At 31.3% G+C, this 16598-nt stretch overlaps 1 protein-coding gene and 1 long non-coding RNA gene across 2 annotated transcripts; one reads left to right on the forward strand and one right to left on the reverse strand.

Moving 5' to 3' along the window:
* The first annotated feature begins 2137 nt into the window (after window positions 1-2137).
* Window positions 2138-6491, forward strand: LOC102614999 (uncharacterized). The gene is made up of 11 exons (XM_052440515.1): window positions 2138-2525; window positions 2619-2691; window positions 2956-3037; window positions 4098-4445; window positions 4549-4762; window positions 4849-4941; window positions 5019-5126; window positions 5208-5480; window positions 5569-5622; window positions 5755-6065; window positions 6159-6491. The coding sequence occupies exons 6-10, from the start codon at window positions 4873-4875 to the stop codon at window positions 6058-6060; spliced, it is 810 nt and encodes a 269-aa protein (XP_052296475.1). The 5' UTR covers window positions 2138-2525; window positions 2619-2691; window positions 2956-3037; window positions 4098-4445; window positions 4549-4762; window positions 4849-4872; the 3' UTR covers window positions 6061-6065; window positions 6159-6491.
* A 4244-nt stretch (window positions 6492-10735) lies between these two features.
* On the reverse strand, window positions 10736-12126 carry LOC112495611 (uncharacterized). The gene is made up of 2 exons (XR_003061965.2): window positions 11622-12126; window positions 10736-11047 (listed from the first exon to the last, which is right to left on the reverse strand). It is a non-coding gene; the product is annotated as an uncharacterized LOC112495611 (long non-coding RNA).
* Between the last annotated feature and the right edge of the window lie 4472 nt (window positions 12127-16598).

Here is a 16598-nt window from a genome sequence, read left to right on the forward strand (position 1 = left end):
ATATTACGATAGCCGGAATCAGAATCTTGGACTCTTGAACGGTTGTCTGTGGGCATCGCCTTGATCTTCCAAGTCTCTTTCACTCCTCTTTTGACTAATAAGTCGTAAGAAACGGCGACGGCTTCTAGACTTCTAGTTAAATAAGAATGGTAAACATGGACCCACAATGATGCAATTGAAATTGAGATTTTCCATTAAAAGAAGAAAAAAAAAGTGAATACATGACTAACAAAGTGTCGGCTCTGTTGGCAATGGAATTCTCTTAAGTGGCTTGACTGAGTTTGCTCCTCAGTTCGAATCGCAGGGAAGTCGCTTTTGTTGGGAGAACCTGTACATCTCGGTTCGAGCGGGGACTTCTAGTCTAGGTTGTGGTACGGACTTAAAGGTGCCTCCCACGGTTGGGGCCCTCCCCAAGATACCTTAAAAAAAGAAAAGAAAAGTGAATACATGCATAATTTGGAAAACTATTAGGAACTCTATCATCAACTATTTAAAATTGTTGTGAATGCTCGTTAGTTCAAATGATAAAATTTTTTAAATAGAGATAAGAGGTTCGAAGTTTGAATCTAATTATTTATAATTTTTCTTATTTAATTTATGATACAATCATAATCTTATATTAGTTAATGTTAAAAATGATGTCAATTTAGATTTATTTTTTAGTTATTTTGAGATTTATGGTGATCATATTCTTTTTAGTTGTACCAACTGGCTGGATTAGTTAGTCCTTGAAAATTTTGATTTAAAATCTTTCAAGTTTTGGTGACTCATGGTGAAAGCGATTTTAGTTTTTTATGAACACTTTTTCTGGATTTTAGATTAAAAAAGTACCTAGTAATGAAACTTATCCGCGATCACATCCATATGTGAATATAAAACACTTTTTTTATATATATATAAAAAAAAAAAAAAAACAGAATCAAACTACACTTTTTTCTTATCTCGAAAAATAGAACCAGTCCACACTTTTTTATCCCTAAAATTAGAATCAACCTATGTTTATCATAGGCTATGAGATGTGGCATTTGTGACGCAAATGATGGTGTAATGTAATTAATCACGTTTAAAAATTTATAAAAATTGATCATATTCACTACATGAATATTTTATTTTCATATCAGATGTAGATTACATCACATAATGAGCATTTTCATTTTATTTTAAAGAGAAAAAAATAATACTAAACATCCCAAAACTTCCACTAAAATATTCATTTCAAAATAAGGTGTGATACTCGTCAAGCGATGACTAATCTTTCATAATTTTTAAAGCAATTTATTTTAATATTTAATGATTTACATGATCAGTGTTACGCACCTCATATATATAATACGATGAATTTTTTTCAGATAAGTATTAGTGTTTATTTCAACTTTCGAGACCAATCAAATGAATTAAAAATCGGAATGATGGATTTGGATGGAATTCATTAACTCAAGTTTCAAAATTCTTCCGAATCAGTTACCTTTCTAGAAATATGTTGAAAATCAAACCAAGCACATATTTGTTTAGGTGTTAGATCATGGGTACTAATCAATGTATTTTGTTCTACCAAATTGATTACGTTTCTAGAAATATGATGAAAGATCAAACCGACCATTTTACTTAAAATAAAGCTTCAGTATCAAAATTCCAGTCCAATACTAAATCTCACTTATTTATTGAATAATGAATATCACATCAATTTGAATTTAAACCAAGAGTTAAATATTAAAATCATTAACATTATTATTTTATTTATTTAATAAAAGAAAAGAATTAAGCAGTACAAATACAAAAAAATACATATTTTAATATATTAATTTTTTTAATTATTAGTTAAAATGAGAATCACTACAAGAAAATAGGGATAAAGCAACATCATTTTAACAACGTGCACGTATGAAATATTGTCAAATTTATAATTTACCAACAATCGCAAATTGCATGTTGGCAAATATATAGTTTTAGCAACACACAATGAGTGACCGTTGAGTTAAACTTTATCACGACAACCAATCATTTGTTGCGATATAGGAATATGTAATGACAACATTCAAACTTTGCATGTTGTAATTAGTTATTTAAGACAACATTGAATTGTCTGTTGCATAAATTATTATTTAAATAACAACATTTAGTTGTGTGTTAAATTTTTTTTAACCCAATTTAATATGAAGTTGGTATAAATTAGACATAAATAGATGCTTATGAAATTTATTCATAAAAATATTATAACAAAAAATTTTTTGAGTATATCATTAACTATATTTCTTAGAACTAAAATAGTAGAAAATAATGTGCAATAAATAAAAAAATTCATTGCGCGCGCATAAGTTATACAGCGCGGGTTAAAGCGCGGCAAAAGGAAGATAAAAAAAAAAGACAAATTGACTAAACCAAAAAAAAATAAAAGAAAAGTAATTGACTTAATGAAACTTGGGTTCACTTTACAATGCCACTTTACTCTTTCTCTGCCACTCAAGCAAATCAAGCTCCTTCATCGTCATTGTAATAACAAGTGCCCAAGGAACCGGGTTTATCAGGTACTTTTCTTTTCAATTTCATTAATAAAGCCCAGTTTCACTTTCCTAATTTCATTTAATTAATAGTTTGCTCTTTCCACTAATTCTTTTCAGGAGATTTCGGGCTTTGTACTAATGTTCCCACTCAAAATCGTTCCAGATGGTCCCATTGCAAATTCATTGCTTGGTAAGTGGGACAATTCTTTATTGTTTGTGGGGTTCATATGTTATGACATAAACCAAACTAATATTAATTTTTTTGTGGTGGGTCATTGAAACCAAAAGATGATTTTCTTCTTTGAAAATATTTACACGGAAAAGCTGATTTTGGAGATTATATTATATTTTTAATTTAAATTAGTAAATATTACTAGTGAGATGGATAATGATTTCTTTTAATTGAGTGGCACAATTTTAATCTATTATTGGTGTTGTTGACATGATGAAACAGGTAACTCCTATTAACGCCATTGAACATAGTCTCCTATATCAGCAGTGACTTTTTACAATTTGACTGTGAAGCAAAACTTGAGGTATTGCTTTCTGCTGTATAATTAAAATTCTAAATGAAATTTCTCTATTTTGATGTTTGCTTTAAAAAATCTATTGCAGTTATATTATTTTGTCTATTTTATGTTTGTTCATAGTCTTATTCTGTTAACTTTTACTAACCTATTGGATACTCTAAATGGATCCTATTTCTTTGTATTTATCTTTATATGGTCCAAACTAATCACCTTTGCACAACCAGGTCTTGCCAACATTAGTAATTCAAAATGGATAAAAGATGGGTCTATTTCTCAAGGTTTCATGTTTATTTAATAAAATAATGAATAGTTTTAGGAACAGTTATAGCTTTAGATTAACCAATAAGTTATTACTCTCATTATTATTTTTTTGTAGACATTCAGATGAATATAGAAATGGAGCACGTGACTTTGTTAATAGTGCTCGTGCAAATTCAGGTAATCTAGATATAATAGTATATGCCTATCAATTGACATAAGTGGGCATGAAACTGAAAATGATAATGAGGACGAACCTCTTAGAAGGGAAGGAGTTGAGAATATAGTGTGTGATGACTAGTTTAGTATATTAATTATTTATGTATTCTAGATATAATAGTATATGCCTATCAATTGACATAAGTGGGCATGAAACTGAAAATGATAATGAGGACGAACCTCTTAGAAGGGAAGGAGTTGAGAATATAGTGTGTGATGACTAGTTTAGTATATTAATTATTTATGTATTCTTGAATTATAGTTTATTGTTATAGTTATTTGTTTTCATGAATCTATTAATTGGTTCCTTAAATTAAACGATTATGTTAATGTGCTTATTTCTCCGTGATTATTTTTATATGTTTATTTCTAAACAAAGCTCTAGCTTTGTCATTGGCATTAATCTCTTGTCATAATAATATAAACATTTTGTTCAGCATTTAACAATTGTGCAGGGGGTAAAAGAGATGGACAATGCTGAAGTAAGTAATTATTATTTTTTTTGGTTCAACATTGAATTATAATTTTTTATCTTCATATACTTATTTTATTTTTGTTTATTCCTACATTAATTATGCTATGTATAAAGTCTTCTAGGCAAGGTGAGAAAAGAAGTCGAGATAAATTTGGAGAAAATGCAACTATTCAAGGGGAGAATGGACCATTAGCAACTAGCAATAGAGAAAATGCGCACATATCTCAATCTGATGACAAAGGCACAAAAAAGAAAAGAGGTCCAACCAAACTTGGAATGATTCAAGATCATTCTCCACCATTGAGCATTGAGTTTAACGAATGTGGCCAGGCAGTAGGTGTAAATTCTGATAAATATGCATCTTTTATTGGAGTTATAACACGAGAACATGTGCCTGTTTGCATGAAAAATTGGCTTTCGGTTGACCACAAGCTAAAAGAAGATCTTTGGTCATTAGTGCAGGTATATGGTATTATGCAATAATTATCTTTATTAACAAATACAGCATTTATCTTGAGATTTATTATATCAGCTATTGTTTGCATTTTTCTTATAATTTATACAGGAAAAATTCGTTGTGGATGAGTCTCGTAAACACTTGGCTTTAAGAATGATGGGTGATTGCTAGAGACGATACAAATCAGAGAACAACTAAGATCAAACAAGCCAACAAAGAGCATAATAAAGCACGTGTACTTTCTCTTATCAAGCCAAAAAATATAACTTCCAAAGAAGATTGGGCTAAATTTGTCAAGGAAAGGTTGTCTCCAGAATTTAAAGTAAGTTAGTCCATTGCATTGCAATAATGGTATTCAAATTAAGTTCATATCTATTAAAACTATACATTTCAATGTTTGATTGATAGGCAATAAGTAAGAAGTTTAAAGAAATGAGAAATAATCAGGAAGTGGTTCATTCAATGGGCCGACTAGGTTATGCTAGGAAGGAGCATACCATGGTATGAATTTATTTAATTCGAATATTTTTTTACACTTATTTGATTTACTTTAAATTACATATTTTTCTTAATTGTAGAAAAAAAAGAGTTCAAATCCATCTGAAATCACTAGAGTTGATGTTTGGATTGAAGGCCATCTTAAAAAGAATGGTCAACCTGTTAATGAAGCAGCTTCTAAAGCATTGGTAAGAGATATCTATACAAAGTATTCTTGTTATAACTATTCATATGTATGTTTTTAATAATGCTATTTTGCCTTCTTCTAGGAAAAAGTTAGAGAGTGTCATCATTCAAAAGATAATGCAAGGTCTAACAACATATGTAATGATGCTATTGCAAAAGTATTTGGACCTGAAAAGCGTGGACAAGTTCGAGGACTGGGGTTCGGAGCCACTCCCACTCAATTAGAAGCACATATTCGATCTACTGGAAAAGTAAAAGAACTTCAAAACCAACTGCAAGCTCAATCTGAAAGAATGTCTGTCCTTGAAAAGAATTATGAGCATTTGACAGCTGCGCTTTTAAAACAATGCCAACAGGTAAATGACTATATGATAATGCATATATACATGTAACTAGTTATTTGAAATCCATTCTAAGACTTAAGAGAATTCTAATCATTTACAGAATCCAAGCAAAGGTTTTGATGATATTATAACTTCTCAAGCTTGTACTCCTCAGGTAATGCTTTTTTTAATCTTTTTTTAGACTTATTAAGAATGTTTCATTGAAAAGAAAAAAAAAAGTACTGGCTAAACCAACTTTTATTTCTCACTCCTATAAGTTGTAAATCCATATTCGTCTTGCTTATAGTCACAACAAGGAAGCGGTACAATGCAAGAAAATGGCCACTATGAAAATGCAAGATGTTATTTATTGAATTGGTATTCAGATGATGTTGATGAAATAGTGGCTAAAGGAACGATTGCCTCAACAAACCCTAAGGCAAAAGTTCACCACATGCCTCTTGGAAGAGATTGTTGGAAAGTTTGGGTGGAATCAATATCTGATGGTATGGATGAAGTGACTTTATATAAAGTGACAGATGAAGCTCATATAATAGTTGAGGCTTTGGGAAGCACTGTTGCTTGGCCAAAAAGTTGCATTAAATTGTTTTAAAGAAGGTATGTAGGCATACAAATATTCTCTTTGGTATGTATATATAATTATTTTTCAAATGCAGCAAATAAAAATTGATTTAGTTAACCTTTTTGTAGGAGTTTATGCCTTGAAGAAGATGTTTTTGTTAGCGTGTATATATGCCTTGAAGAAGATGTTTTTGTTGGCGTGTATGTATGCCTTGAAGAAGTTTTTGCTGGAATTGCAAGCTGAAGGAGCTTTTGTTGGAGATGATTTTTTGAATTTGATATTTATGGAATTGCAACTGCCACTGATGTGTTGTAATTATTATTTTTTTGGTGTTTTGCTAGATGGAAATTATACTGATGTTGGAAATTTCTATGGATTAATTGTATGGATACTAAAATATTTGTGTGACTTTTAGCGGGGATCTGTGGTCATTACTATGTTTATCAAATCTTATTACAATAAGCCGAATATTTGAATTAGTTCATATACATTTTATATATGGTGGCAGCAGTGTAGTAGTAGTTGTAGTAAGTAAGTAAGTAAGTAAGTAATAATAATAATAATAATAATTATTATTATTATTATTATTATTATCATTATCATTATTGTTATTATATATTTATTATTATTATTATTATTATTGGCAACATGCAAGATATGTTGTTTATTGAAAAAAAAATTGAAATTAATGGCGACAATTAGTTGCTTGTAGCTATATAGTTTATGACAACATTCACAAGCTTGTAGTAAAAAAATTGGATGCAGATAACTTTTTTAACCACAATCACTACAAGTTGTCATAAGACATTTAACAACATTCATATATTTTTCAACAACATGAATTGCGCGTAGTTGAAAGTTACCTACTTTTCGCTACAGCAAGAACCGCAACATGCATGTGCTCGTCGTGAAACTCCTTCCACAACAAGCTTTGCTTGTTGTCATATAGTATTTTTCTTGTAGTGAATATCCTCACTAGAGAATTATTATTAGTGTTTATATGTGCACACACATAGAGTGACATGCCTTCATATATCAAAATTAAAGTCAAATTCAATTCAAGAATCGAACATTATAAGACAACAAATAAATAAACTCTCACACTTACAAGAAGACTCAGACGCTCGATTTATAAGAGACAAGAAGGTGTATACGCAATTCCAAATATAAAGATTTTAACAATAAAGAAGCAGTTAAATATGAATTATTTTAAATTATAAGGGTGTTTTCTCTCTCTTTTTTTTCCTAATTTAAACTTTCCTAAACTTTTAAAGATGTTGAAATCCTGCTTCCCCACAGACGCAGGCATGGAGCACGGAGCCCCCACAATTCATACGATAAGGCCCCTGGTTTTATGGCCATATCCTCTTGATCGAAGAAGTGTCTTTCACCATTAATACCCCTTTCCAAATGCACAATAATGACCACGAAGACTTTTATTTTCTAGAAGGACAGCGGGATCATAATTGTATAAATTATTCGCCGTTGTTAATGCATTTCTGGCAAAATAGTATTGGCTCTCCTGGACTAATGAGTGAGCCAATAAAATTTTTCTTGATTTTGAGTTTGTAGTTATCGTCCTATGCTCATAAATATATAGCTATGCATTGTCAATTACTGCCCTATGTCTATAAATATATGGCCAGTGCTGCGTTACGTTAATCGTAACGTACGCCACAGACAGATAACGTAGGGGCTCCCTAAATATATAGCTATGCACGGTCTCCTGTGTGTTAATGAAATGTACTATTTTCAGCAGGTATTAGCTTCGTCATTTCATTCAACAATTTATTGCACGCAACGTAATTTGCAGTATTTTTCCTTTATATATATATACACACACACACAATCTCTCTTGTTAGATTCATGCCATGTGTTAGCATAACTTGCAACGTAATTAGCAAGTCAAGAACATGTACTAAAAGAGAGTTCACTAAAATTTCAATAAATTTTATATTAAAAACAAAAACAATCGATGTTGCAAAAATTTTTATTTTTTATTTTTGAATTTTAATATTAAAAGTTTATCTTAAGTAAGGAATCTCCCTAAATTATTTTGAGGGTAACTTACAACCAACAAAAATAAGGTATTAGTCCCACTTGATTCACTTATTTATTCCTCATTTTTTATTGGTTGTAAATTACAATAAATATAATTTACTAATTTAGGGATTCTCCTAAGATTATCGTATGATCATTTACTGATTATAGGAGTAATCTAATAAAAAAAAAAAGAGATTAATGATACAAGCCTACAACTTGGAAGAGTTGATACAGTCGTGACTATTTTATTGCAATGAGAAAAAGAGTGACGTATCTTAAATGCATGGAGCTTTCCATTTGCATGGCTGGATTTTGGAAGGGCATGAATATTTTTCTATTCCATCTTTAATTTGTAAGTTTAATATAGTTAAAGCTCACTGGGGGCTCGGAAGTGACGAATATGAAAGGGACACCCTAACTTTTGGGGCCAATAATTGAAATTAATAACTAGGATGGAAAGCATGCAAATGGCCGATCGGCGATAGCTGCTTGTTCGGTTCCTATAGTCTGTTTGTCTTTCGAATTATTGGACTATTTGTTTTTTTCTTTTTCTTTTTTTCCAAAGAGAAACGTTTTAAGTTATCACGATCAAGATCCCAAACTGAAGATAACGTGTGATAACTAATTAATTATAATGTAATGCTTATAGCAAGTAATTATTCTATTAACATGGTAATAATGCACTTTGAAAATATTCTTTGCAACAAATATTAATTTATGATAATATAAAACATTGATGTTAGAGATTTTAATACTTGAGTCCTAATACCATGTATTACTCATCTATTAAATGATAGATTTCATAACTTTTAAAATCACTTAACCACTATTCAATTGATAAATGCCACATTAATTATATCTCTCCTAAAGGTTTTAGTGTTTACCACTTAACTTGTAGCTTTTGTAGTGCTTGTTACACTCAAAACTAATGTTAAAAAATTAGCAAATATTCATCGAGAGTGTGATTCAATGCTAAGAAATTTGTGTTATGTCACAATGACATGCCATAATTGTCATGGAAGAAAGCATTGATTAAACTAGAAAGGGCGTGATCCTTTCTGTCCTTTCTTTCTTTTGTATAATTTTTATTCGCTTGACAAGGATTTCCATGGCCACTGCAATGAAAACAGGATTTTTATTGAGAACTAAATATCAAAATATTAAGAAGATAATAAGTAAATAATCATATTTAGATTTGGATTTCGACCCAAATAATTAAAAATTATAATGAATTTGAAATAATTGATTTACTCAAGTCGGTTTTACTTGCTCGACAAGGATTGGCCCCTTAAGTAATTACAAACTGCATCATAAAACGACATGTCGTTTAAGTCACAAAACGGCAGATGGCTAGACAAGCGGGAAGAAAGCCATGAGACGACATGTCACATGCGACAAAAATGACAATTCATAAATAATATGCAACAGCACATACACTGAAGGATATGTCATTTGCTTCTGACCAGGCACAAGACTACGCGTAGAAAGCAGACAGACAACACACTGCATGCCTCAAATACCTAGCTTCATTAAAATTTCATGAATTAAATTCTGTCGTATAAGATAAAAGAAAACTTCGAGATTATTCCAAATTTCATTGGCTGCTTGAAAGGTCATATAATTATTATCAGTTCCAAACTGACAGCTTAACAAAATCAATCAGTTAGTTAAATTAAAACTAAAAGAGGACAATAGATACAAAAGAACCTGAAAGAGTCCTGAAAAAACGTCAACGGATCATCCTAATATTCAAACGGCATCCAAGAATCAAATTTGCATTAATGTGGTCGCATACCATATAGTTTTGAAGACTCTTAACTTAAAATAAAGGAAACTTAAAGACTGTGTATATGGCTCCATATAAAAGGAAGATTTTTATTCAGAATTAAATATCAAAATATCAAGAGGATAATAGTAAATAATCATATTCCAATCCGGATCCAACCCAAATAATTAAATAAATTCACATTGCAGTAAAGTTGAAATTAGTGATTAACTCAAGTCCATTTTAATGGTTCGACAAGGACCCTTTGAGTAATTGCAAACTGCGTCGATAAATGACATGTTATTTATGTCACGGAATGGTAGACGACTGGATGTGCGGGCAGAAACCATGAGACAACATGTCACTTGCAATAAAAATGCAGACGACAATTCATAAACTGTATACGCCGACAAATACTCTATAGGATGTGTCGTTTGCATTCGGACTTGCCGTATGCATAGAAAGCAGTCGGACAATTCGCCACATAGCTCAAATACCTAGCTTCATCAAAATTACATGAATTATATTCTCTCATTTATGATAAAAGAAAACTCTGTGATTATTCGAAATTTCATTGGCCACTTGAATGTCATATAATTATTCTACATTGAGGACTAACAACTAGGGGTGGGCAAATTGGATTTTAGTTCGGTTGTTCGGATTTCGATTTAGGTTACAACCCGATCAGGTTGGAGAATTGAACTCAATCAGGTTGAAAAAGCGAACTTGAATCGAACTGGTTCGGTTCGGGTTCATAATTCAAATCAGATTAGGTTGGTAATTCGGGTTAAAATTTCGATTCGGGTTAATTTGAGTTAGAACGGGCTGGAACAATTTAATCCAAAAAATTCTTGCCAACAGCCACCTAAAATCCCAAAATCTCAAATTGAAACATCCTTAACAACAAATATCAACTACCAAGCATCCTTAACAATATTTCAACAAGTCTTTTTAAAGTTAACAAGACATAAAACATGTAGTCAAGTATAATAAAGCTATTGAAATCACAAATCTAAAAAACAAAATGGCAACCATGATTAATAATTTCATCTCCATTAACACATCTCCACATGACAAACAACATTAATAATCCATCTCTCACACCATCAAGGCATCAACACCAAGACAACACCTCCAAATTAGCAATAATTAACCACCACCAATTGAATCAAGCAACAACGGATAGAAAATGAAGCAAATCTGTCCATTCTACAAAGAGATAAAAAAAAAGAAATTAATTGACATTTAGAAGAATCACTCAATATGTCTTGATATTGTGTATTTTCAATATTACTAGTACTATATTTGCACTATGACTATACCTTAATTGTGTAACTGATTAATGGCGTCGAGTTAAATTAAACAATTAAGTTTATTATTCTTTACATGCAAATTAATTAATGTCAAAATTAACTATTCTGTTCATCATACAAACATATAAATACTAAAACAAATAGCATAGTTATGACTCATTTGTTGCTAATAATAATAATAATAATAATAATAATAATGTTGTAAAATCAACACATGATTAAAAAAAATGGTTTCAATTGAATTGTATTGGCACGCCTGGGTTACTCACATTTAGTAACAGCTACTTATAGTTAATTATACACTTAAATAAAGAAAGCATTTGGAGGAAATTTGCTTAAAAAATAAGCACTATTTACAACTAAATGGTAATTGCTTTGATAATTGATTGATAGCTTAACAAATTGGCAATTGGCAGAATTATAATATGGCATTAGCATGCAAGAGAGCTTAAGATCAAATAATTACTGACCTTGATGTTAATAAGTTGATGGATCGGGTGGATCAAAAGCTAGGCAGAAATGGAAAAGAGTCAAGAGACGAGCTAGTTTGGAAGCGAACGGCATGGGGTGAACGGCTTTACGCTACGAGCATCGGCAGTGTGTGGCACGTACTGGGGATTGTATCTTTTATTTTTATTGGAACCTATGATGTAGAGAATTGAAACTAAGGATTTAAGGTTAATGGAGGAACCTTGACCTCAGCAACTCAAGTGAGTTAAATATCAAATAATTGCATAATCCTTATTCATGTATTACATGGCTTACAAATAATAATCAAATACAAACTGCAACTAACTTATTGATCAAATCCCAAAGAAAAAGGAAAAACTAAGTCTTCCCACAAGACTCGGTCCACCCCAACACCCCTTTACTGCCACTTGCCCAACTTTGACTCATAATTAAAAATAAATAAATAAAACATTGAAATGAATAATAAAAGACCCATAACAGTGTGGTCGTGTGGGAGGGTGGCCTGTTGTGTGGCTGTGTGGGAGTGAATCAGCCACGAGCGAAAGGTGAATGGTTGCGGGCTATGAGCGTGTTAAGGGCGTGTTGAGAGCGAGCGTGGTGCTGAGGTGAACAACGGCGTTGGGTGTCGGCTAGACCTGGGCTGCCACCAACTGTAGTCTTGGAAAAAAATGACAATTCATAAATTGCATTCACAGGCGCATATATTGTAGGATATGTCGTTTGTGTCCAACCAGACACACGAATTGTCGTATGCATAGAAAGCAGCCGAACAACATGCCACACATAACAAATACCTAGATTCATCAAAATTTCACGAATTAAATTCTCTTATATAAGATAAAAGAAAACTTTGAGATTATTCCAAATTTCAGTGTTCGCTTGAATTATCATATTATTATTCTAAATTCAAGACTGACAGCTTAATAAAATCAATTAAATATTTGAATTGAAACTAAAAAGGTAAAATAGGTGAGGGAGAAGCTAAGAGAGTTTTGAACTAATTTCAACGGATCATCCTATGAAAAATATTCAAACGATATCCAAGGATCAAATGAGCATTAATGTGGTCACATACCAAATAGCTTAAAGACCCTTAACTTGAAATAGATGAAAGGCCTCTATATATTGCTCTATGCATATAATAAAAAAAATAAAAAAAAGGCATTTTTAATGAGATATAATATGAAAATATTAAGAAGATAATAAGTAAATAATCTGGACCTTGTCCCAAATAATTAAATATGTTTAAATTGTAATAAAGTTGAAATAACTGATAAACTCAAGTCGATTTTACTTGATTGACAAGGGCCCTTTGGGTGTTTGCAAATTGCATTGACTAACGAATGTCATTTATGTCACAAAATGGCTGATGACCGAACATGCAGGCAGAAACTATGAGATAGCATGGCACCTAAGCCAAAAATACGGATGGCAATTCATAAATAGTATGCACTGGCTCTGTAGAATATGTTCTTTGTGTCCGACCGAACACATGACTTGTCATATATATGGGTCGGATGACATGTCATATGCCTTAAATACCTAGCTTCATCAAAATTTAAGGAATTAAATTCTCTCGTTTAAGATAGAAGATAACTCTTAGATTATTCCAAATTTGATCGACTGCTTGAAATGTAATATAATTATTCTAAAATCAAGACTGATAGCTTAATCAAATTAGTCAGTTATTTGAATTGAAACCAAAAAAAGAAAGTAGGTTCAAGAGAAGCTGAAAGAGTTTTGAACAAATTTCAATGGATCATCCTATAAAAAATATTCAAACGACGTCTAAGGATCAAATGAGCATTAACATGGTTGCATACCAATTAGCTTAAAGATTCTTAACTCAAAATAAAAGAAACTTAAGAACTCGATAGATTGCTCCATATATATATAAAAAAATTATTAATAACTAAATATCAAAATATTAAGAAGATAATAAGTAAATAATCATATTTTGATCTAATTTGGACCTAAGTAATTAAATAAGTTCGAATTGAAATAAAGTTGAAATAACTAATTAACTCAAGTCGGTTTTACTTGTTCAACAAGGATCCCTTGGGTAATTGAAAACTGCGTCGATGAATGACATGTCGTTTATGTCACGAAACGGTAGACGACTAGACGCGTCGGTAGAAAGCCATGAGACGACTTATCACCTAAGATGATAATGCGGTCGACAACTCGTAAATAGCATGCGTTGGTGCACACTCTGTAGGATATGCTGTTTGTGTTTGACCGGACATAAGACTTGTCATACATGTAGAAAGCACCAGACAACAAGTCACACGCCTCAAATAGCTAGCTTCATCAAAATTTCACGATTTAAATTCCCTCATACAAGAAAAAAAAACTCTAAGATTATTCCAAATTTTATCGGTCGCTTGAAATGTCATATAATTATTCTAAATTCAAGGCTGATAACTTAATGAAATCAGTTAGTTATTTGAACTGAAACTAAAAAAAGGAAAATAGGTTCCGAAGAAGCTGAAAGAGTTTTCAACAAGTTTCAATTGATCATCCCATGAAAAAATATTCAAACGACATCTAAGGACCAAATAACCATTAATGTGGTCGTGTGCCAAATAACTTAAAGACTTTTAACTTGAAATGAAGGGAACATAAAGCCACTATATATTGTTCCATATAAAAAATAAGTTTTTATTGAGAACTAAATATCAAAATATTAAGAAGATAATTAGTAAATAATCATATTCCGATTCGGATCCGGACCCAAATATTTAAATAAGTTCAAATTGTAATAAAGTCGAAATAATTGAATAACTTGAGTCAATTTTACTTAGGGTTGGCCAAAAAAACTTTGGCTGGCACGACCCGCATGGATTGAGCCTGGATATGAGCCGAAAAAATACAAAGTTCGCATAAATTGGGTCTGGTTAAGGGCCTAGGAGGCTTTTTAGTTTATAAATAAAAAAATCAATTAAATTAAAAAAAAAACTCAAAATATTATATTAATATGTTTTTATATTAGCATTTGTGATTTATTATGTTGTGTTACTAATATTTTATGCATTGAATTATTATTCTTTTATGTGTTGGATAATTATTTTTAATTTAGATATTTTTACTTTATTAAAAATTTATTTCAAAATTAATGGAAAGCTAAGGCCTAGCCCAAGCCCAAGGCTGGGCTTTTAAATGGTCTGAGCTTGGAAAAGTCTAACCTAAGCCCGTAATTAACCAACCCTTTGTCTGACAATGACCCCTTAGGTAATTGCAAACTGCATCAATGAACGACATGTCAGCCCAAAACAATGGACGACTGGATGCACGGGCAGAAAGCCACAAGGCAAGATGTCACCTGCGACAAAAATGCGAACAACAATTTGTAAATAGAATGCACTGACGCATAACCTATAGGTAATGTCATTTGCGTCTGACTGGACACATGACTTTTCGAACGCGTCGAAAGTAGCTGCACAACACGCCAAACGCTTCAAATACCTGACTACATCAAAATTTCATGAATTAAATAATCTCGTATAAGATAAAAGAAAACTCCGATATTATTCCAAATTTCATTGGCCACTTGAAATGTCATATAATTATTATAAATTTGGGATTGACAGCTTAATAAAATTAGTCAATTATTTCAATTGAAACTAAAAAAGAAAAATAGGTATGGAAGAAGTTGAGAGAGTCTTGAACAAATTTCAACAGATCATCCTGCGAAAAATATTCAAACGACGTCTAAGAATCAAAAGAGCACTAATATGGTTGCACACCAAATGAACATTATTGTCGTTTGGGATGCATTTTGTGCCAGCTACAATCAAATAGATGTTATTATCCACTGAATTAAATGACACCGTGATTATAAGACAAGCATATCTCATTGAATTAACAACCACAAAGGTTGAAGAAAAGTCAATGAAATGAAAACAAAATAATTTATATTGAGCATTGGAAAAATCCAAATTTCCGAGGACTTTAAATAAATTTAGAATTTTAATACATATGTAAGTAAATTGACTAATGAATATAAAAATAGTCAATTAAAGAGTTTAGAGACATATATTTAAAAATTTACAAGATTGAGAATAATCATGCATGAGTTGTAAATCCAACTAGTTGAGGTCCGCGATATTTAAGTTACAACATAACAAAATTGATAGTCTAATTGGCTTAACACTTACCATGGAAAACAAGAGGCCACAAATTCATTCTAAGAAAATACATTTAATTTGTGTTGAAGGGAAGGTAGGGGTGTAATAATGTAAATAACCAGAAAAAAAAAAAAGTTTAGGTCTTCACAATTTTTTTTTTTTTAATTATTATGAAGCTCAATAGCCTAATGTAACCCAAAAAAGAAAAAAATTGAAGTGGCTTCAAATTTGGCCCTCTGGAGTTTTTGGGCTCAATCTAACAACAACCTTAACCTTTGATGTTCATGGTACCCACTACCCACATACAAACAAATGCAACTGTTTATTCTCAGAGGCAATGTATTCAGATTAAATTTGGGGGTATCCATAGTGGAAACCCACTAAAGAAATAGTTTTCTATGACCCGTAGTTGACCCAGGAAACTGCCATTTACGGGTTTGCCCTTATCTACCCTTGTATCACGTGCATCACATGTTTATTGATTATTAATTTATCAATGAGTAATGATACAGCCACAAACTCTTGTACAAACTTATTTTGTACAAACTGATATGGCATGATAAGATTGGTTGAATTAAATATCACTTGGCCCACATGATTTGTTTTTATTAATTTATATTTTCATTCAACTAATGAATTAATGCCACGTCAGTTTGTACAAAATAATTTTGTACAAGAGTTTGTGGTTGTATCATTATTCTTTATCAATTAATTTTTTTAATGCTAAAGGAAGCGGTTATGGATTTGGTTATTACAGTAATGATAATTCACATGATGATGTTATTTATTTACCTTAAAAATATTTCTTTTAATTCTGTTGAATTTTTTTCCTTTGTGTAGGAAGCTAAA

Source organism: Citrus sinensis, chromosome 1 (assembly GCF_022201045.2).
Source record: "Citrus sinensis cultivar Valencia sweet orange chromosome 1, DVS_A1.0, whole genome shotgun sequence".
Lineage (NCBI taxonomy): Eukaryota > Viridiplantae > Streptophyta > Magnoliopsida > Sapindales > Rutaceae > Citrus > Citrus sinensis.